This window comes from Eretmochelys imbricata, chromosome 2 (genome assembly GCF_965152235.1).
Source record: "Eretmochelys imbricata isolate rEreImb1 chromosome 2, rEreImb1.hap1, whole genome shotgun sequence".
NCBI lineage: Eukaryota > Metazoa > Chordata > Testudines > Cheloniidae > Eretmochelys > Eretmochelys imbricata.
This window is the reverse complement of record NC_135573.1, coordinates 223,853,029-223,876,371: the sequence shown is the minus strand read 5'-3', so window position 1 is coordinate 223,876,371 and position 23,343 is coordinate 223,853,029. Positions and strand designations below refer to the sequence as shown.

Below are 23,343 nucleotides of genomic sequence, written 5' to 3'. Positions count from 1 at the left end.
CCCCTGTCATGAGGGGAAAAGATGACAATGCTTGCTCTGTCTCTCACCTTTCCCTCCAGACAGGATTTGGGGTTGTTTGTTTTCTTAGATGAATGGGCGAGAATGAGGGGAACTCTTGTAGGAAAGGTTGGGTAAAGAGATGGGCTTTGTATTTGGCTCTGAACGCGGTAAGGTTAGCAGTCATTTTTATTTCACCTGGCAGTGAGTTGTACAGGTACGGTCAGACACCTGTGAAAGGTCCATCTCTCTGAGTTACAAGCATAATCCTACAGGTCAACTGTTCCAGTGAAAGGCAGCTGTGATGGTAAATCATGGTCATGGACGAAGCACCCTCTCAGATAAGCCAGGACTGTGTCTGTGCACAACTTTGGAAATCAAGACATTGACCTGAAACTGTACGCTGTTCAATAGGAAGCTACGACTGAGAGGGGAAAGTGTCTTTTTGGGGTGTGGCCTCTCGTGGGTAGAACAAAAGTCCCATGCCTGCCATATCTGTATGGCTGCTGTACATAAGGCAGCTCTTTGGGCTAGCACCACAAAGGGGACTTGGACTCAGCGATGAAACGCCTAACGTGTAACCCACAGCCTTCAGTTGGGCACCAAATTGGGTGAGTGTGACATACCCAGGGTACACTACAGACTAATGAGTAGCTGTGTCACCCCTGCCCTTTTGCCTGGGGTGTCCTTTACAACTTCTATAGCCTCAAGTCTGGACTGCTCACAAACCGCCTCCAGCATGCAAGTCACTCCCAGCTGTGTCTCTGTGTGTGTGTGTTTGTGCTGCAGCCAGCCAGCCACACCTTGGCTCTTACCAGCCTTGGTTATGCTGCTGGGTGACCCCAACACACCCCCAGTCCTAGATTTCCCCCCAGAAATGTATGTCCTGTACTGCCCAGCACCTCTCCTGGACAGTACAAGCTTATATAAAGTCCATTATTGTATTACTAGAAATGATATGCAAACCGTTTGTTACCCTAAATGGAGTTTCCCAAACACTTCAATTCAAACACACAGGATTAGATAAAACAGTTTATTAACTACAAAGAGAGAGATTTTAAATGAGTACAAGTAATGAGGCATAAAAGTCAGAAATAGTTACAAGATAAATAAAGATAAAATGCAATTGGTGCCTAACTTAACTGACTGCGTTAAATTCAAAGCAATGTTTTTCTCATCACATGCTCTCAGCTATCTGATCAAACTTCTTAGGTTGGGACCCCTTCGCCAATTCAATGGCAGCTTCCTTTGCTCCCACTAGTGAAGTGACTTGATGGAAACAGCGAGAAAGAGGGATGGGGATTTGGTGGGGGGGGGGTGTGTGTCTCTCATTTTTATAGTGTCAGTCCCCGTCTCAGAAAACAGTCCCAACTGAGATTCTGGAGAGAGAGAGTCTATAGGAAAGGATGTTCCCTGCTGCTTTTCCTTACCTATTGGAACTTCTTTTTGTTTCCCTTCCTGCTTGAGGACTCTGTTTACTGCTTAAATGCAAATTAAGCAGAACACACATTCCTTTGTCTGAGACAGACCTGTATTGCCAACCTCAGTTTGGAACATGGGATGAGCTCACCATACAGGGAAATCTTATATCTTCACATACAATGTTGCCAGACATGTTTTATCAGGACAATACTGACCAGCAAATGTTAAGTTTTTAGATATCTTACAAGGCATACTTTGTATAAAGATTACTACAGCAGTGTGTAGACTGCACACTAGACCTACTGTATCAGCCCTACCAGAAAGATAGACAAGACAATACCTGGTTTGAAGATCCTGGTTGCCATAGATGCCACATTGCTCATGGCACAATGATTTAGGTGGCTTTGTAGATGCCCACTGACAGAAATGTAGGCACTTACAGGGTTAGGCAGAGTGAGGGTTTCGAGGATCTAAATATTGGACTTAGGCAACTAAATTCCTTTGCGGATCTAGCCTTTTGTCTTTTTCTCTCTGTGAGGTGAGGGACGGGGGCGGCTGAACAGTTGCTACAGGCTGTAGAGCAAATGACTGTTGCCCTTAAGATCCTTAGCTAGGCCAGACAAAGAAACAATGCTGATTATACTGTAGGATTCATTGCCACAGGAAGTCATTGAGGCTAAGAATTAGGGGTGTAAGAGTTTAACAGGTTTCTGTTAATGGTTAAACTCCGCCCAGGGTCCCAGCTGCCACCTGGCCAGGGTCCTTCTGGGCTGCTGACCCCATGGCTGGGATCCCTCCTGGCTGCTAGGGTCCCTCTGGGCTGTCGGCCCCCACGGCCGGGGTCCATCCCGGCTGCTGCCTTTGCTGCGGGATGCCAGGCGACAGTAGAGCCCCAGGTGTGGGGCTGGCAGCCGAGATGTCGGCATGGGTGACATCAGAGCTCCGGACGCGGCGGCAGCTGCAGAGATCCCTGGATGTGGGGGCAGCAGCGGAGCCCTGTGTAAAATGCGGGGATGCTGCAGCACCCCCTGCACCCCTAGTTCCCCAGGTAAATGTTTAAATGTGTAACCAATAGAATTTTAATTGGTTACACGGTTACTTTTTTAAATGTTATTTACATCCCTACTAAGAATTTAACAAGATTCACAAAGGGTTTGGATAGTTATATAGATATCAAGAATATGTAGAGTTGTTTTAACTAACAATAATAATTCTGGAAGGGTGAGTGAACCTCATACTTCAGGGTTTAACCTAATCTCAAAACTATTAGAGACCAGGTGGAGACCTACGATGGGAAAAATTATCCCACATCTGCTTAAAATAGGGCTCCCATTCCTCTAAAGCACCTGGTGCTGGTCACCATGCCCTTTCCAGTCAGACAAGGGTGATCCTTAACTCCTGAAGCTGCAGAATCGAGGCAAACCCACTGCAGCAAGAGCAAGCCTGAAAATGAGCACTATGTATTCCCACAGCCACCCAAGGAAACTAGCTCCCTCAAACTGTTAATTGTCATGGCAGCGGCCTTTGGGATGGGGTTGAGTAAGTCACTGCTTGTGAGGGAAACATGCTGTTGCACAAGCTACCCCAGATTCACTTGATGACAGCTGGTCAGTCTTCAAGAGAGCAAAAAAAAGTTCTTTATCTCATCTCTTAGCAGTGCAGGATGTTACAGGATACATTACCTTCCTGATATTTTTAAATGCTAATTTTTCATTTCATTTCATTTCCATTATGCAAAAAATGTGAAGATTATTTAAAAAACCCTGTTGGGCAAATATATGTATGAAAAACTACTGACACACATGAGTGAATAATTTAATTCAGGCTTCAGCTAATTCATGTTAGTCTGTATCAGCAAAAATGAAAAGGCACCTTAGAGACTAACAAATTTATTTGGGTATAAGCTTTCATGGGCTAAATGGGCTGATGAAGTGGGTTTTAGCCCACTAAAGCTTATGCCCAAATAAATTTGTTAGTTTCGTAGGTGCCACAAGGACTCCTGGTGGTTTTTGGTAATTTAATTCAGCTGTTCGACTAGCGAGCTATAATTTGGAGAGCCTATGCTGTTAAATAGCAGATAGATTCCAACATAACTATCTCTTTAGTTGAAAAGCAAATACATTTCTAGCTAGACAATAAATATGAGTTTAAAATTGCAACCCTTAAGGATTTGAAGGAATCAATTTGACTACAGAAATTTGGTCTGCAACTTTATATTTAGGCTTGGCAGAATTAATTTTAAAAAAATAATTTCAGCGGATAATATCAATGTTTATTTTTATGCAATTTTACTTTTTATCCATTTAAATGTTTACAGTTGTGCAAAGTTTTGAGTTTTAAGCATTTTAAATTGTTTTAAATCAATTTAACTAGTAGGGAGGGTCAGACAATAATTTAACAACAGTAGATGTTGAGATTCAAAAAGTTAAAGCTTTATAACTGTTAAAAACGTTGTCATCACATATCAAAATTTATAAAATATTCTTAAATCAAATGCTAATAAGTTATCAAGCAGCATTTTTCTTACTTTGCCTATCTGTACATTTCAATTATTATTGATGGAAACATTTTTTTCATTGGTCTCTGTGTGTACCATGGAATTGATGGTTACTGGCATTTACTGCTAAAAATCTAATCCTTCCAAGCCTACTTATATTAGTATTACATAAAAATCCCTACCATTAAAGATGCAAAGTTAAGTACTCCTATATTAAACCATGCAGGGAGCACCATCCATCTTGTGCACTGAATGAGGCAGAGTCCTGTGGAAAAGTAGCATATGATCATGTAAAGCCTGTATCCATTGTGCGTATGCACAAGGGGGCTAAGTTAAGACTGCACAGGGTGCCTTAATTCTGACATTTCTTAACTTTTGACTGCTTGACCTTGTAACCATAATGTTTTGTCTCTTTTAAAATTTAACTTCTTATATTTTTAAAAAGCAGCCACTTCCCCACCCCAACCCCCAAGCCAAAACAGAAATTCTGTTATGTGGACCCATGTTGACCCTCGTGAGAAAGTGAAGAAACATTTGCCAGTGGGATTCACAGCTAATAGATAGTAGTCAGAGGAATGTTACAACTTGAGAGTCCAGGATCCAGTGCACTTATGCCTCTCTACCCCAGCCAGGGGCGCTGGAACAGGTGGGGCCAGGGGGCCATGCCCACCCCCTTTAAAAGTGCGAGGGCTATGCTCTCCCACTTTTGCCGGCTGTAAGGTCAAGCGATGGGGGGGCGGGGCCTCAGGAGGAAGGGGTGGTGCAAGGGCGGGCAACTAAAGACAGGATTTTATAGCGGAAAGTGTTAAGTTTGTCTAAATATTGGTGGCACGACAACCACCACCTATAATGGGATTTTAAATGCTATGGAAAGTCATTTTTTTCCTATTGAGATTCTCTGTAAAAGAGAAGGCTTTTGATTTTGCAATTTCAATTTCCCTGTTCCCATTCCTAAAATAAATAAAGCTATGAATTAAATCTACAAATATAGGTCTAAACTTTGGTCCAACACAATGAATGCATATGACATACTTCTAAATTTATTTACAATTATATTTTATGAGAAAAACTGATCCAAAGGACTTATGTTTTTGCAACAAAAAGATGCAAATATTATAATATATAAATAAGCATTTTTTACACATCTGAAAGGAAACATGGAAGCCAAAAAACTGAATATTTCCTAAACTAGTATTTACACTGGTGTGCATATTCAGAAAGCTCATGTCTGAATTATTTTAACCATCTTAAAAAGTCCCCATGTAGATTTTATATACACATCTGTCTGTCAACTGACAAACTGAGTAAAATTTGACAACCAGTATCAGCTAGTTCAACATTTTCAGTCTTCTGATTAAAATATATACTCCATAATATAAAATATTGTGTTGAAGATTCATTAAGGCCCTGAGTAAGCAAACCCACTCTAATCAGCAAAGCACTTAAGCACATGCTTAAGACCCACTGACTTTAATGGTACTTAACAGAATGCTTAAAAAGTGGGCTTTAGTGCTTTTAGAATAGAGGCTAAAGTCAGGATAGGGGCCAAGTTACTAATATTCTAGCAGTCCAGCTTGCAAATTAGTAACCACAGGCTACAGCAAAGTGAGACTGTCCTATAGTATTACAGCCAAAGTAACAATTTTAATAAACACAAGCATGCTATATCATGTTTTGTTTAGTCTCTAATTTCAGATAAGATTTTAATAGACAACAATTTTTTTCATGTCTGAGTATGCTTCTGAAACTTCATCTAATGATGTATTTGTGTGATTCACTGAAGTTTCATCTTCTGAATTAGATAACTCATCTTCTTCAGCAGATGTTTTATTTGCAACTGGTTCAGCAGTTTCAGTTTGCAGCATTTGCTCAAGTCTCTGTATACCTGTAAAAAGAAAGACACATCAGTATAAGTTTCTTCTCGAGGGAAGCAGTGGTGTTGAAAGTGTCCTTAACGATACTTTAAACATCTTAGATTGTAAGAAGAGAATTTTTAAAATTCAAATTACTTTACCACATATGATGCAGATTGCAGGATTATTTTTCCACTAATGATCTTTTTAAATTTCTCAGATTGGATAAATAGATTAATTTCAGGGTTTTTTATTTTCACTTTCAACTTGCATTGATTTTCAAGCTGGTTCTCATGCATGATCAAAATAATGCAAATTCTGCAGGAAAAGTTTATGTAATAACTGTTTCCACTGGAACTTTAAAAAAAGTCAAGAAAACATTTGTATTTGACTTCAGTTCATGAAAAGCTTATTTTTTTTTTAAATTTACAAGATGATGTAGCCAGTTGCAAAGCTTCAACAGATTTCACATCCATAGATCTATGTCCTGTGTTTCTTTTCTACGTGGCCACTGCAATTTAAATCACTAAACTCTGTTATAATTCACACCTTTAGTTATTTCAGTGCAAGTGTGTGTCAGTACTCATTTCAGAATAAAAACGTCCTAGTGTAAATAGATTTTTTAAAACCAATTTAAGAATTACCAAAATAGGGCATTCTTATCTGAAATAACAACAACAACCACCAATGTAGTTATTTCAGTTTCAGTGTAGAGAAGATCTTACTCAAATTGTACAGTTTTATCTGAGAAAAGATATTGCAGGATTTAGCCCTTACTCATGAAAATTTAGAAGGACAGGTCAGGCCCTGATCCTGCAAAAATACATTTAATTTTATGTAAGAATAGTCACATTAAGGATTTCAGAATGCTACTCACATGCATAAAGCAAAGCATGTGCTTAAGCATTTGCAGGATCAGGACCTTAATTTACATAAACCAACAAATTAGATGTTTACTAATGCCAAAGCGTTCCAACAATTCTCATTACATATCTTCATATCAAACCAGCTTTCCTCCATAACAGAGAGGAATCATTTTTTTTAATTACTATGAAAAGTAGTTTTCTTATTTATATTGTGGCGCTGACAGCCAGCCAGCCAACTCAGATTACAACCCCAAGGAAGCACTACGTGTATCAATTCACTGGTTAGGATAGAAAAAAGGGGGATGTTACCCCATTACATGTACATGGCATATGCCTGGTAAATTACCTTTGCTCTAAATGCATGAATACCTTTAGTTAGTTAGAAAGTTAGTGAAATGCAAATGTTATTGTCTTCACCTGTTTCCTGTGGTTACTATCTTTGTGATTAAAGACTAAGTACAAAGTGTATTAGCTTTTAGATGAGAAATTACTACTTAATGTGTAAAACTGCATGAAAACTAATGAAGCCTTGTTTATGGATTGCTGTAACTAAATGCATTATGTATGCTCTGCAATTGAATAGCCCATTACACAGGACTGAAAGCCTAAGAACTGTAAACGAAGAAACATGTTAACTTCAAAGCATAAGACTTTACATTCAACAATGTGAAATCCACAAACTTTGTCTGCAATTAGTCAACAAAGCAAGAGCTGTGCGGTGCTGAAAACACTTGTCAGACTGGAACCCTGGGAGCAAATCTGCATCTCTGATCTATTTGGATGCTGACAGAGGGCGTTCCGAATGCATGACAGGTCCCCACAGCTATTTTGGGCAACCCTGAGGGATTTATGGGAAACTAGCATATATCACATCATGGCTATCATTTGAATTTACAAACTTTGACTCACCTATTATGTATTTTATCTGCTTTAAATCTCTCAACAACTCAATTCTTTTCTTAGCTAATAAATCTTAGTTAGTTTACTAAAGGATTGGCTATCAGCATTGTTTTTGGTGTGAGATCCAGAGTATCCACTGACCTGGGGTAAGTGACCAACCTTTTGGGGTGGGAAGATCCTTATGTGAAGTGATTTTCGAATACAACGTTATTAAAACCAAAGTCCAGTTTGTCTGAGTGCCAATATACTCTGGAGAACCTAAGGGGACTGTCGGTGGCTCCACAGTAAAGCTAATATAGTACTCCAGGAATGCATGCTTGTTACTGGTTGGAAAGATCTAATTATAGAATATACCACCAGTATGTGCTGTGACGCTGTATGGAATATGATATTGTTATGATCTTGTTGATACCAATGTTATAAAATTTTAAGGAATCTGGCCAGATATGTCGTGTGAGGTATCTGCAAAAATGTTATAAATTGCCAAGTATGATAATCTTGTTTATATGTTTGTATCACCTTTGTATTATGAGTTATAGATATGTAAGGTATATCTGTATTTCCAAACTTGTGACACCCCCAGACAGACTGGCATCAGGGCAGTCTACACTAGACTACACAGAACTCTAAGACTTTACCATGCCATGTGCTGTAAAGCTTGTGTTTGTGGATACAGAAAGTACAAGCCACAGGGCAAAAGAATATAAAAGTCAATTGCAACATCTCCATTTGTCTTCATTACTGCTTCTTACCTCTGGAGTAACCTTTATTCACCCACGAAAGCTTATGCTCCAATATGTCTGTTAGTCTATAAGTTGCCACAAGACTCTTTGCTGCTTTTACAGATCCAGACTAACACGGCTACCCCTCTCATACTTTCTATAAATGAAGCTTTGAACAAAGGACTGAATGACCCATCCAAGCTGTGGATGTGTTCCAGGGGGACTTTCAAGCCAGCAAACTCACCAGTGTGGCTAAGAACCTGATATATGGACTTTGAAGTCTCTGTAAGTATCTGACTGGTTTACCATTTAACAACACTCTTCTTGTTCTCTCTTTTTTCTTTATATTAAACCTTTAGTTTTAGATGCCAAAGGATTGGCTGAAAGTGTGGTATTTTGGGTAAGATCCAACCTAATATTGACTTAATATGGCTGGCCCTTTGGGGTTCAGAAGAACATTTTGTATAGTGAGAAGAGTTTTTAAGTAACTCCTCACCTTACTACACCTAGGTACTGATTGAGAGCCAGAGAACTGGAATGCAATAAAGGGTGCTGTGTGATTTCTTTTTTTAGCTTCTTGATAACCAGCGTAGGGAATCAGGAGCACATTTTGTGACTGGCTGGTGAGTCTACTTCAATGTAAACCACCAGTTTTGGGAGTATCTGCTCTCCATTTTGCAGCCTGCCTGAGCTTCGCATTTTCAGTGAGGGCTACCCCAGGCAGCCTGGGTCACAGGGGCTGTCTACCCTGTTTTCTGACAGTCTGACATAAGACTGGCACTCTCAGTTGTGAGCCACGTATCAGATACCACGACATATATGCTCCACCCAAACAAGAGAATCATGCTAGTACACAATTACCAGAAATGAGACTGGCCACTTTAGTTTAATCTATCAAGCGGAGTTAAAGGCAGAAACTAAACAAGAGGTCAGACTACATGATCTGGTGGTCCGCTTTAGCCTTAAACTCTAAGAATATGGGCATGAAAAGTAATTTACCATTATAAAATTATTTCAGTTTAAACAATCATCTAAAGTGTAATTATTAACACAGTTTGGGAAAAACTTTAGGTTGTGTGTGTGTGTTTGTGCATGTGTGTAATTTTTCCTTTATGATAGCAATAATTCATGGAAAAGTGCTTACCTAAATAAACTATCAGAAGTTAATGTGTTTATTCAATCAGAGTTATTGGATTTTTGAAAACTATTGATTTGTATTTTGGTTGTTAAATTATTCCATCCTACATGTTACAGTCCTCTCAAAATTGGCTTTATGTTGCAACAACTAAATAAATTACCCTAGTCTCTTAGAGAAAAATGCTCAATGCCTTCAGTAACTATATTCTACCAATTATAAACTAAAAATAGAGACTTATCCTAACAACTGTGAACAAAAATAATGTAGATAATGCTAAAATTGGATCTACAAATTCAGACTAATTGACTAAGACTATCTTACACAAGGTCTGAATATGTCCCAAAACCTCTTGCCTTCACAAGTCAGTAGGAAATACAAGTTTTGAACTGAACATTTGAGATGTATCACCTTTCTATAGAACCACAGAAGTGTAGGTCTCGAAGGGACCTCAATAGTTTACCTAGTCCAGTCTCCTGCACTCAAGGCAGGACTAAGTAATAACTAGACCACTCCTGATGGGTGTTTGTGTAATCTGTTCTTAAAAACCTCCAATGATGGAGACTTCACAACCTCCCTAGGCAATTTGTTCCAGTGCTTAACTACCTAGACAGGAAGTTTTTCCTAATGTCCGTTGTAAATCTCCCTTGCTACCATTTAAGCCCGTTGCTTCTTGTTCTAACTTCAGAGGTTAACGAGAATAATTTTTCACACACACCCTTTCAGCAACAACCTTTTATGTACTTGAAAACTGTTATGTCCCCACTGCAGTCTTCTCTTCTCCAGACTAAACAAACCCAATTTTTTCAGTTTTCCTCATAGATCATATTTTCTAGACTTTTAATCATTTTTGTTGCTCTCCTCTGGACTTTCTCCAGTTTGTTCACATCTTTTTTGAAATGTGGCATCCAGAACTGGACACAGTACTCCAGCTGAGGCCTAATCAGTGCAAAGTAGAGTGCAAGAATTACTTCTGTCTTGCTTACAAACTCCTGCTGATAACATCCCAGAATGCTGTTTGCTTTTATTAGAACATGCATATTATTTTATGATAAAAGTAACACCCAGCTTACCCAAGTAAATCTTATCTACAGAGTCTGAGAAGACCATTCTAAACCATCCAGGCTCATAACAGCAAAAGGCTTTTCCCGGACTAATGAGGAGTTTTTCGTCAAGGAACTTCCACCATAACTCCATTTCAGCTTCAAATGTCTGTGATTTTAGGAACTAAGAGAGGAAAAACAAAACTGCATTAAGAAAACTGGAATACAACCTCAAATTAATGAACTACTGCAACAAAGTATACTCCACATGAAGGCTAAAGCAGAAAAGGACCTGATGTTCAGAATTACTGAACACCTGGAGCTCCCACCAATTTATCTTAAGAGTTTTGGGTGCTCAGCAATTCTGAAAATCAAGTCAAAAGCTTGCTTCTTAGTAATTCCTTTGCCCACTAAACTGCATAAACTTGTGAGATCCATTCTACGTGTTCATACTGTGTAGGCCAGACTGCTATCTGGGGCAAAAGGACCCATGCAGCATCTCCCCACAGCCACGTGGCCTTTGAAAAAGAAACAGCAGGAATGAGCCAGCCAGGGTACGTCTTCAGTGCAGAAGTAACTTAGGTGCTTGGTACCAGGGTCTGAGAACCCAAATTAGTCTAGCCCAGGTGTGAGCAGCAACACTGCAAAGCCATACCTGAGGTTCTGAGTCCTCACTGGTGCTGCACTCACCCACTCACTGCACTAAGACTTCTGTCATATCCTATGGTTCTTTGTGCTGCAGTAAACTAAGTTGTTCTGTGATTCTTTGCCAGTGAATTGTGGAGGAATGTATCTGTCATTCTGGAAACACAGGGATTTGTGGAAAGGCATTGGAAGACTATCAGCACTTGAGTGATTTAGCCTGCATCCTCATTGTAAAGTGGGCAGTTACAAGCCTGAGGGCTTGGCTACACTTGCGAGTTACAGTGCATTAAAGCACCTTAGCTCACTACCCGTCCACACTGGCAAGGCGCGTAGAGTGCTCTGACAAAGGCTTGACAAAGCCCTGGCTGGGATGATTTAATTGGGGATTGGTCCTGCTTTGAGCAGGGGGTTGGACTAGATGACCTCCTGAGGTCCCTTCCAACCCTGATATTCTATGATTCTACGACTCCACGGCTAGAGCGCTCCTGATACTCCACCTTGGCGAGAAGATTAATGCTTCTTGCACCTTGGCTGAAATGTCAGTGTGAACGAGGTGTTGCTTTACTGTGCTCTGATCAGCCTCCGGAAAAGTCCCATAATCCCCTTAAGTCAATTGGCCACTCTTCTCATTGTTTTGAAATGGCTGCAGGAATGCGGATATGCCCTTGGAAAGCTCCGTTTCTGACAGCCGGCATGCTTATCTGCTCTGAGACAAAGCAACCATTACTGTGGAATACTGTGTGTGAGAGAGAGAGGCGGGGGGGAAGGGAGAGTTTGCTGCTGTCTGAACTTACAAGAAAGCATGCTGAAATGCTTTCAGCCCCCCAAAAAACCCACTCTCTCTCCCCTCACATACACACAACACACTTCCTGTCACATTCCACCCCACCTCCCCCCATTTGAAAAGCACGCTGCAGCCATGTGCATGCTGGGATAGCTACCACAATGCACTGCTCTCTGTGGCTGTTGCAAGAGCTGCTAATGTGGCCATTGCAGTACACTTGTAGCTGTCAGTGTGGACAGATTGCAGCGCTTTCCCTGCTGCACTCTACGACGGCTGGTTTAACTCAAAGCGCTCTACATCTGCAAGAGTAGCCATGCCCTGAGTGAAAGCAGCATGTGGGCTCCAGCCAAATGCCAGCTGGGCCAGCTAGCCTGAGTTGAAAACACCAAATCTGTATGAGAGGATTTTAATGTGGATAGACGTGGGGGTGAGGGGCAATACCAAAATCAGAGCCTGAGCTAACTCTGTAGTGAAAACTTATCCCCTGGAGACTGAAGCATGCACAGCAGCTGCAGAAAGCAGTTCAAGCAGAGACTGAACAAGGATACTAAAGATATCAGACTGCTTTCTGCAGTTTTCACTATGAACTTTCTCTCTCCCCTGTGCTGTTTGCTCCAACCCCTTCTACTCCCTTCTCAGAATCACCAACCCCTCCTAAAGTCCTCTGGATCTTTGTCTTTCCATCTAGCTAATCCCATCCTAACATAACCTGATTGATTGGATTTAAACCACAAAAATCACAGAACACAATATTTCAAAAAAAAGAACTAGATAAGTTCATGGAGGATAGATCCATCAATGGCTAGTAGCCAGGATGGGCAGGGATGGTGTCCCTAGCCTGTTTGCCAGAAGCTGGAAATGGGCGAGAGGGGATGGATCACTTGTTGATTACCTGTTCTGTTCATTCCTTCTGGGGCACCTGACGTAGGCCACTGTCAGAAGACAGGATACTGGGCTAGATGGACCTTTGGTCTGACCCAGAATGGCTGTTCTTATGTTTGCCGCCATAATATTGTTTACTTTGCTTGTATGTGATATCCCTTTCCCTACTCTTCATCTTGTCTATGTAGATTGTCTGCTTTTCAGGTGAGGGACAGTTTCTTTATGTTTTTTTACAGTGCCTAGCACAAGTGGGCCCATTCTTGGCTGGCCCCAGGCACTACCGTAATAAACATGATAAACAGTCACATCTCAAAATATTGTGGCTTGTTAGTTATAAATGTTATTGTGATTCTTCCAGTTAAATGTTTTATGTGGATATACTGTTTACTAACAGTGCTAGAGATGCATATCCATCTGCAGAACAGGTACAGCACAGTCCGTGGTAGAGCAAGGTTCTCCACCAATCTGCTCTAGCCATATTTTAGAGTGATTTATGCTGCATACATTTATATAGAGAGGTTTCTCTGTAAATCTTACAGAGGTGAGCAAATATCTTCCTCCTTCTCCTCATTCTACTGATGGGTAAACTGAAGCACAGAGAGGTTATGTGACCTGTCCAAGGATACAGCAGGTCACTTGCACAGCTGGGACCAGACCCCATGGCTCAACTGTTAGTCCAGCACCAGAACATGAAGCCTTCTAAAGTTAGATGTTCTATATTTAATAGAACATTTTAGGAAACTTCCTTTATTTCATAGTTTTACAGTATGTGTTCAATTGAATTGCCATCCACTAGGCTTTTTCGCATTTGCCAAATTGCAATATCATTTCTAATGTACAATGAAAATTAGACAATATAAGAGAACAGGAATATCTGTTTAAAAGTTCTACCACAAGCCTTGAGGCTTTCACATAAAAATAAACTGTTGGCAGCATTAAATTTCTTAAACCCTCTTTCCCATCCCCTCCCAAGCCTTCAACATACTTTTCTGAAGTCTGCCCATATGTATAATCCTCCTGAACTTTTGAGGACAGGTATTCCAATCTCTGCAAGACCATCCACAAGAATACTCTGTGCTTCTTTAAGTCTTTTTTTGTTGGTAGGAAAATACACATTATCCAGCCAATCTATCAAAACAAGGAAGAACTGTCATATTTCTGTTATATTTTATTTCCAACTATCATGGAACAAACAACAATGAAAATGGGAATATTTTTGTTTTGCTAACCTCTATCACTAAGAAACTGGCTCAGAACATACTGAACAGGACCAGGACACCCATGAAAAACAGCCAGTTGATTCACGGCTTTCCGAATTTCATGACTTCTGGTGTACAACACTCCAACTCTGATACCACACATACCAAAATCCTTAGAAGGCAAAAAGAAAAGTTACGTACGGATTATTCCCAAATCCAAGTGTACATTTGAAGGCGGCAATTTCACTCTGCATCTATACTTAAAGACTGTAATTGGACCACACTGACAGTTTTGCTCCTTTTATCTCAGGGGATAATACGTGTGTTAAAAGGAAGGGGGAACATTTCTCATTCTGATGCACACAGGAGATGCATACTATAGAGATAAGTGTCCTAGAATTACATTATATAGGACAACTAGATAAGTACAGAGGAGAAATTAGTTTGAAATGCCAGTCCTGGAAATAGGTGTGGGTGATCTTGCTAACAGCAGTTCCTGCCTTAATGAATACTTCCAAAATTGTGTAGCTAACAGGATATACTATATTTATGTAAACTTGTTGCATACCTAATTGGGAAGCCACATGGTTCAGTGGACAGGCCACAAAGATCTAGGTTCTATTCCTAGCTCCGTCACTAATGTGATATGACCTTGAGCAACTCACTTAACCTCCCTGTATCTCAGATTCTCCACCTGAAAGATGGGGATAATTATATTTACCGACCTTTGTTAAGTACTGATGGAAAAAGTGCTATGTAATTATTTTTTCAGTTTATGATTCTAGCCCTAGAGTTCCTTCTTAGGCAAAGCTCCTACTGAAATCAATAGAAGTTTTACCTGAGTAGAGAATGCAGGATCAAGCTCAAGGAATTTCAGTTGACAATTTCATGGCACTAGTCACATTAAAATACACACAAGCCTAGTGCGAATATACATAAGCAAGATTGCAAATGACACTGTTGTGGGCTAATACATTTAGGGAAATGGCTGTCTTACTGAACAAGACAAAAAACAAAAACAAAAAAATCCAATAACCAACCAGACACACACACCTCCTGCAACAAAACTGCAAATAAATTCTCGTCTGCCACTGAGAGCGTGAAGCTACTCAGAAGCTGAGAGCTCATTCTACTATCAGACCACCCCGTGGTAATGTTTCCCACAGAACTGTGCATCTCTGCTGCTCAATCAATGAAAAAACTGAGTAACTGCTGGGCTACAGAGTTCCATTATTATATGAATTGATTGTGCCCTTTATTCTTGAAATTTTTGTTTTACAGTCACTTACATTTGCATCAGATAATGCCATAGTGACGAAACACATAGTTTATGGGATTTTTGCAATGTTAAATAAATTTTGCATGCCTTAAATATCTGCAGTTATAGTCAAATCCAGAGGCTCAGATCCCAATTATTTTAGAAGAACACTGGTTTGAGGTTCTAGAAAAAATACTGAATGATGTTATATTGTATCTGACAAATAATGTGTGTTCAGGTAACTAAAGACTATCATGAATGCAGTCCTAAGGGGGCAGAGTTAAAGTTGCGTGTACAACTGTGATGTTGACATTTCCTGATTTTTGCAAGTTTAAACAAGAAGTCAGAGTTCTATAAATGTAAGTTTTTTTAATGCTATATATTTTACACCTATCAAAAGTACCACAAATTAATATTTGAACAGTGCATCCTTCCTTCAAAAATGAAGTAGGATGGAAGAGTAAAGCCTTTTTGTCTTGAAATTTTGTTATTTAATTGGTATTTGGCGATGTGGTATTTAATCATCACACACATTTTCTAGCATTCTTATGGAACTGGCTCAGTAGCTTTATTAGTACACCTACATTTTAAAGAAATGAAGGGCCTGTTGTTAAAAGATGCAGAGTACATTGGGCACTTCCAGCCATGACGGCAAACTATGTCTATCTGTCCATGTTAGCTAACTCTATCCCAATGTAATAAGCCCATATAGCCCTGAAATGTACAAAATTATATAGGATTTTTAAACACTACTACTACTTTATATTTTCAAAACACTGTATACACACTAACTAGTTGACCAATTGATAATATTCATGTACATAATTATTATTGTCATTTTAGAGATGGAGAAGACCAGAGGTGCTGGAACAATTTGTATAGTGGGGGTGCTGAGAGCCATTGAATCAAACTGTAAATCTTTATATGATGGAAACCACTTCAAGCCAGGGGGTACAGCAACACCCCAAGTTCCAGCACCTATTGAAAAGACCTAAGACAGAGAGATAAAGTAGCTTCACCAAGGTTAACCAGCAGATCAGTGACAGAATAAGGAATATAACTCAAGTGTTCCTGTCCCACAGTCCCATACTTCGTCTACTAAACTATGCTGTTGTTAGTGACCCAAATACAGCTTTGTTTCTGTTTTAGAAGACAGAGGAGGCGGGAAACCACAGATGAAAGATACCACCAGTAGACTGCACACCTTTGGCACAGAAGTTAAATATAATTTCCCGAAGTGCTCTAAAATACTAATTTTCTACAATTTCTCCTACAAGCAAAATGTTTACAAAGTGCTTGTGCTGCTCTTCACAAGCACTGAAAAGACTTTCCATTATTTTGACACTGTAAACCTCGCAAAACTGTGTCCTAATGCTTCAAATTTGCAATAAGCAATTCCTTTAAAAAACGATAGTGAAATTCTAAGGTATTTTGGAGAGAAATATTCAAAACTAAACTCAGATATACTCAACATTCTAGACCTACCTTGCTAAAGCCCCACATAAAATGTGTCCGTTCTGGATCTGGTAAACTGGAGAAGGAGCAAAACAAAACAAAACTTTTACAGATGTAATTACAACTTCATGTTTTTGAAGATTACCACAACTTCCTTCAGACTAAATACAATAAAAGTGAATTTCAATATTACAACAGCTCTTTGTAGAAAGAATATAACCATTTATAGAGTAACATCACTTTCTTCATAGCTTTCAAGACTCTAATTAGTAACAGATCATTATTGCAGAATATTGATATCCTGCAGCTACATAAATGCTGAGGTATTAATAAAAAATAAATGACAGAGGCTGAGACACAGGAATCTGTTAAAGATATTCTATTCATTTAGAGCCCAAATAGCAAAATGGAGTGTTTCTGTAAATGGCTCAAACTCCACAAGAAGGCTCTCTATACCTCCTGCACTTCATAGTGTTCTGAACTCCATGATGACTCTGCATATGAAATCATGGAAGTGGACAAAGGGACCTATTTAGGGCATGTCTTCACACAATGTGGCTCCATTGAGCCACAGCCTCATAAAGGAAGAAGAATGCAGAGCAGAACACTAGATCCACAGCTCAGTGCATACCTTGGTTAGTAGCCCTGGCTTGCTACAGGGTGAGCTGATGATTGTATCCTTTAGCTGTATAACGTTGGGATGAATTTGCAGAGAGAAAAGCCTCTTTTTAAAAAAAATTTTTTTACCAGAGACTTCATTCTGTATTTGAAAATTTGGCCCTTATCCAATTTTTCTTATGGATTATAGGAGAACAGCCAGATGCTTGCTGTGGTAGGCACATTTGGATTTACCTGGATAATTACGACTGTATGAGTTGCATTTCAATAAGTGCTTAAATACAGAGTTAAAAATGAACATTCTGTATTTTGTGAAAACAAAATTTATAAGTTGCCAAAATGCCTATGTGTTTTCGTGGGGATATATTCTTCCTCACATGCCCCAGGAAACCCAAAAGCTCCAAAATATCTGATTCCAGATGGAGAGAGGATAGAGTAGATAATTTGAAGGACTTCTGACATCTTATATAGAAAGAGTCCATTAAGGGCTATAAACATTATAATGAAAACCTTAAGTGCAGTCTGTGTGGCAACAGGAGCCACTGGACAAAATGAAGCAACTAGGAATACAGACTCCTCTCCCCACTCCTGGTAAGCATGTTGATGCTTCTGCACTAGTTACAAGCAAGCAAACAATCTTGTACGCACCCAAAATAAGGCACTATGCATTAACCAGTTTCAGTGACAAAGGTGGAGATATAAAGACTAACCACCCAGAAATCTGAACAGATGGCACACATTCTATTTGGCATTATAATAGTAGAAAGCTACAACACTTACCAATCTAAGCTAAGAACACTGGTGAAGGTGGTATCATCGTACACAGACAGCATATATATTTCATCTATTATTACATGTAATTGATATCTATGTATAAAAATAAATAAATATGTTAGAGAAGTATTTAAAAGTCAAAGTTTAACAAATTTCTATGTATAAATTACCACAATTATTTCCTATTTATAATTATACTCACCCCAGAGAAGTTTTATTCAAAATATCAATTCTTATTTAAGATTACAAGGTTCAGTTTAAGCACTTATATTTTACCAACATCCATTTTTATATAAATCTGTACTTCCCAGCAGAACTAGGTGCAAAAGTATGTCTAAAATAAAATTCTACTGAGTGCTAAGAATGTCTCTGCAAGACATATTAGTTCCCCACAACCAATTATTTAAAAACAAACACAAAATGCAGCAACGTATTGTAGTTTACCATGCAGAACTTATTGCAACAAGACATGAATCTGAGTGCAATTCTGTTAGATAAGTGCATGGCGAGTTTTATTTAATATATATTCCCTTTTATAGTCCCAAAGTTAAAGCCACAAATACACAGCAAGTTGTGTGATTACATTGGATACCAGCATGCTTTGGGTATATTCAGAAATATAGAATCAACGGCAGGATGCCTTTAAACACCCAAGCAGTGCAGTTATTCCAGTGTAACAGAACCCTTTATTTTTATAATTTAAAAAAGAAAATTCAATTTCAGAATACAAAATTATTCTGTTTGAAAATTTAAGGCTGTCTTTTTTTCCCCTCCAAAATGCTGTTTTACTACTGACTTTAGAAGACTGCTGCATCCTGAAGTCTGTGGGTCCTGATGCAAAAAAATACATTTGCAGTAGGACTGTCGCTTAATCGCAGTTAACTCCCGTGATTGACTCAAAAAATTAATCGTGATTAATCGTAGTTTTAATTGCATTGTTAAACAATAGAATACCAATTGAAATTTATTAAATATTGTTGGATGTTTTTCTACATTTTCAAATATATTGACTTCAATTACAACACAGAATACAAAGTGTACATTGCTTACATTATATTAAAAGAATATTAATTGATTACAAATATTTGCATTGTAAAAATGATAAACAAAAGTAACAGTATTTTTCAATTCACCTCATACAAGTACTGTAGTGCAATCTCTTTATCTTAAAAGTGTAATCTACAAATGTAGATTTTTGTTGTTAAATAACTGCACTCAAAAACAAAACAATGCAAAATTTAGAGCCTACAAGTCCACTCAGTTCTACTTTTCATTGAGCCAATTGCTAAGACAAACAAGTTTGTTTACATTTACGGGAGATAATGCTGCCCACTTCTTATTTACAATGTCACCAGAAAGTGAGAACAGGCGTTTGCATGGGACTTTTGTAGCTGGCATTGTAAGGTATTTATGTGCCAGATATGCTAAACATTCATGTGCCCCTTCATGCTTCGACCACCATTCCACAGGACATACTTTCATGCTGATGATGCTCATTAAAAAAATAATACGTTAATTAAATTTCTGACTGAACTCCTTGAGGGAGAATTGTATGTCTCTGGCTCTGTTTTACCCACATTCTGCCATAATTTCATGTTATAGTAGTCTCGGATGATGACTCAGCATATGTTGTTAATTTAAAAACACTTTTACTGCAGATTTCACAAAACGCAAAAAAGGTACCAATGTGAGATTTCTAAAGATAGCTATAGCACTTGACCCAAGGTTTAAGAATCTGAAGTGCCATCCAAAATCCGAATGGGAGGAGGTGTGGAGCATGCTTTCAGAAGTCTTAAAAGAGTAACTCTCCGATGCGGAAACTACAGAACCCGAACCACCAAAAAAGAAAATTAACCTTCTGATGGTGGCACCTGACTCAGATTATGAAAATGAACATGCGCTGGTCCACACTGCTTTGGATTGTTATCGAGCAGAACCCGACATCAGCATGGACGCACGTCCTCTGGAATGGTGGCTGAAGCATGAAGGGACGCATGAATCTTTAGCTCATCTGGCATGTAATTATCTCATGACGCCGGCTACAATAGTGCCATGAGAATACCTATTCTCACTTTCAGGTGACATTGTGTACAAGAAGCGGGCAGCAGTATCTCCTGCAAATGTAAACGTACTTGTTTGTCTGATTGATTGCCTGAACAAGAAATAGGACTGAGTGGACTTGTAGGCTCTAAAGTTTTACATTGTTTCATTTTTGAATGCAGTTTTTTTTGGTATATAATTCTAAATTTGTAAGTTCAACTTTCATGATAAAGAGATTGCACTACAGTACTTGTATTAGGTGAATTGAAAAATTCTATTTCTTTTGTTTTTTACAGTGCAAATATTTATAATAAAAAAATAAGTATAAAGTGAGCACTGTACACTTTGTATTCTGTGTTGTAATTGAAATCAATATATTTGAAAATGTAGAAAACATCCAAAAATATTTAAATAAATGGTATTATATTATTGTTTACCAGTGCAATTAATCGTGTGATTTATTTTTTTAGTCATGCGATTAATAGCGATTCATTTTTTTAATTCTTTGACAGCCCTAATTTGCAGTATTCAGCTTTGACAATTTATAAGAGTTCTGAGAACTCTAACTGTCACAATTATTTCCATGGAAAAAAACTAGATCATCAGAAGTTATACAGTTTTATGTTAATTTGCTTCAAAAGTAAAAATAATTTCACAAACAGGATATTTTTGGTATGCGCTGATCAATGCATACCAACCTGTTATATTTTAGATCATCAGAAATTTGCTGCTGCTCTGAAAACCTAAAAGCATAAGGACAAATTTTTCAGTCCTTATTTGGCAAAACTTCCAATGATATTTCACTGAATTTGAATGTGTACAAAATTGCAAAGGCTAAATGTGGCAAATGCTCCCCCATCCAGGCTTCAGGAAACTGTTAGATCCTAGAATATGAACTCTGAACCAGAGGAAGAATAAAAGCAAAATAGAAGAAACTTTCTTTTTTGGGGTCTTCCTTCTCTGAGGAAGAGTAAATTGACTTATAAATCTTAAACTAGCTCAATATGAAGGATACCTTGATACCTGGAACCTTCCCTAGCCAATTAGATGCCTTTTTCACAATGCCAATTTTATAACGTTATTATTTTGGTAATTTTTCAAATGAAAGTTCTATCTGTATTATACACTCTTGCTCCTAAAGACTTTGATAATTACCAATTTTCATTTTTTTGACACATGCATTAAACACAGAAACAATGCTACGCATACAAGAAAGCTTTTTGTTTAGTTGCACAAAGAGCTAACTCTCAGCATAGGGCTATTCATTCAGAAATAGCATCTTGGGTCCCACTTTAAGTAATTTCACTTATAAATTTCCCCAGAAAGGCTGCATAGAAAGGATAGATATGGGATAATAAACTCTACAAGGAACCACCCCTCCCACAGGTCAGTGCCCAATGGAACAAAATAAGATTACCAAAGGTGACTTTTATGACTAGCATATTGCATCATGGAAATTAAATCCCAAACAAATAGCGCTAGGACTCAAACCTGTGCGCAAACTCTAGACATTCTTTCAGTAACTGTGCTGGGTAAATGTCCCCTAATGGATTGTGAGGGTTGATCAGGATTAATGCTCTGACTCGGATGCCCTGAAAAAAGAAAAACTGATAGTCGGAGACGCCAACATGACGTCAAACAAATGACTAGCGAGGCTATAAAGCTGCTACCCCTTCAATAAAAAGTTATTAATAATTACTTGGTTGCACATGAGCACATATGATCCTTCTTTAATAATAAACCACTAAAACACAAGAAGTTCCGGCTACGCAACTTGTTCTCTAGTTTACCCAACCTTTTCAGTTAACAGCATCAAAGAAATATATCAAATAATTTACTGGCAAATGTAAATCGAACTAGCCCTAGTTCCATAAAAATATGAATACCAACAGGCAGGGTTATAATGCAGTATGGACCAAATTCTGCTCTCATTTACACTTCTAGAATCGTTCCATAGAGTTCAGCGGTGTTACTAAGGATACAGACTGACATAACAGAGCAGAATTTGGACCTTCATATCTCACAACCAGTTTTTGAGTAAAATTTTTTCACTTATTGCCTTAAAAAATTAAGAGCATCTAAGGCAGTAGAAGTATGAAATTTAAGTTTCTTGATGTCCTAAAAGGAATTTAGAAAAGTTAAAACAAACACTGAAGTAAATAAATTACTTATAACCAACTGTCTTGCTCAATCATGGAGGAAAGTACATTTGAAATAGAACTCTAAAGAGTTTAGAGAGTTTTCTCCCCTCCAATTATAAAAGGCTGTAAATACTGTGTAGAGAAAAGAATCCCACACAAGATATGCAAGTAGGAACACACAATTTAATGCTTTTTTTTATATTATATTTTTATACAGTATGTAGTGGGACACTCAGGAAAAACTCATCCATTGAATACTAATGCAATATATACTAATTAGCACACACATTTAACATATTCTCTGTCTAACAAAAAGTTTTATATTGCGCACACAGCCAATTACTACAATGATTATAGCAAGAAATATAAACCGTTATATTCAAACAGTACGTCAATAGGAGGAATTGTCATCCACTAATTGATGTACAGGATAAGTCTGGAATTAGGCCACACTTCTATTTTGAGTTTACCCCATCTAGTTTTTAGTGAACTGGTTCTGCTGAGGATTTTTCTCACCCCGCTCTAGACTTCAAAGGAGGGCAGTTATTTTTAAGGGCAAAAATCCAAGGAACTTCTATCACACGTGAGACAAAAAACAAAGAGGAAAATGCATTTTTGGTTGTGAGAGAACATTGAAATCTATTCTCCCCTTGATATATGTAATTTACATTAACATTAATAGGCGTTATGAGCATGAACTGAATGAGAAATAAATCTATTTTGGAGCCTTCCAGTAACAATTGTCCCAAAGCAGTTATTTGTAATATTATTCTTGAAAACAGCTTCAATTTTATAAGGATTGAATCATACAGGTCTCTAAAAGTTAAAGTTCATTAAATATAAAGCTTCCAAATAAAAACTGAACATGCAAGAGCAAAATTGCCTTTAAGATACAACATTAACAATTTTCCATTGATTTTATGGGACTTTTCGGCTAAGTTTGGGCCAAATCCTACAATCTTTACTACCTAAAGGGAAAGATACTTGTCATAAAATATTAACAACTAAACTTTCTCCCTGCTGCCTGCAAAATATATGATTCCAGTGCACTTTAAGTACCCTTCCACACAAAAAGCAGTGTCCTATTCAAGTCCTGATTTTTACAGCTATTT

The 23,343-nt window shown here is 38.3% G+C and overlaps 1 protein-coding gene across 1 annotated transcript in view; it reads right to left on the bottom strand.

The window, feature by feature from the left end:
• Positions 1-3,393: 3,393 nt before the first annotated feature.
• Positions 3,394-23,343, bottom strand: part of LOC144259874 (1-aminocyclopropane-1-carboxylate synthase-like protein 1) — a 32,539-nt gene continuing 12,589 nt past the window's right edge. Inside the window, exons 8-14 of the mRNA XM_077808104.1 lie at positions 21,582-21,682; positions 18,057-18,143; positions 16,689-16,734; positions 13,976-14,117; positions 13,732-13,874; positions 10,466-10,619; positions 3,394-5,801 (exon numbers count right to left, since the gene is read on the bottom strand). Of these exons, the coding sequence (XP_077664230.1) occupies positions 5,620-5,801; positions 10,466-10,619; positions 13,732-13,874; positions 13,976-14,117; positions 16,689-16,734; positions 18,057-18,143; positions 21,582-21,682 (855 nt within the window). The 3' untranslated portion in view covers positions 3,394-5,619. The remainder of the gene's footprint in view (positions 5,802-10,465; positions 10,620-13,731; positions 13,875-13,975; positions 14,118-16,688; positions 16,735-18,056; positions 18,144-21,581; positions 21,683-23,343) is intronic.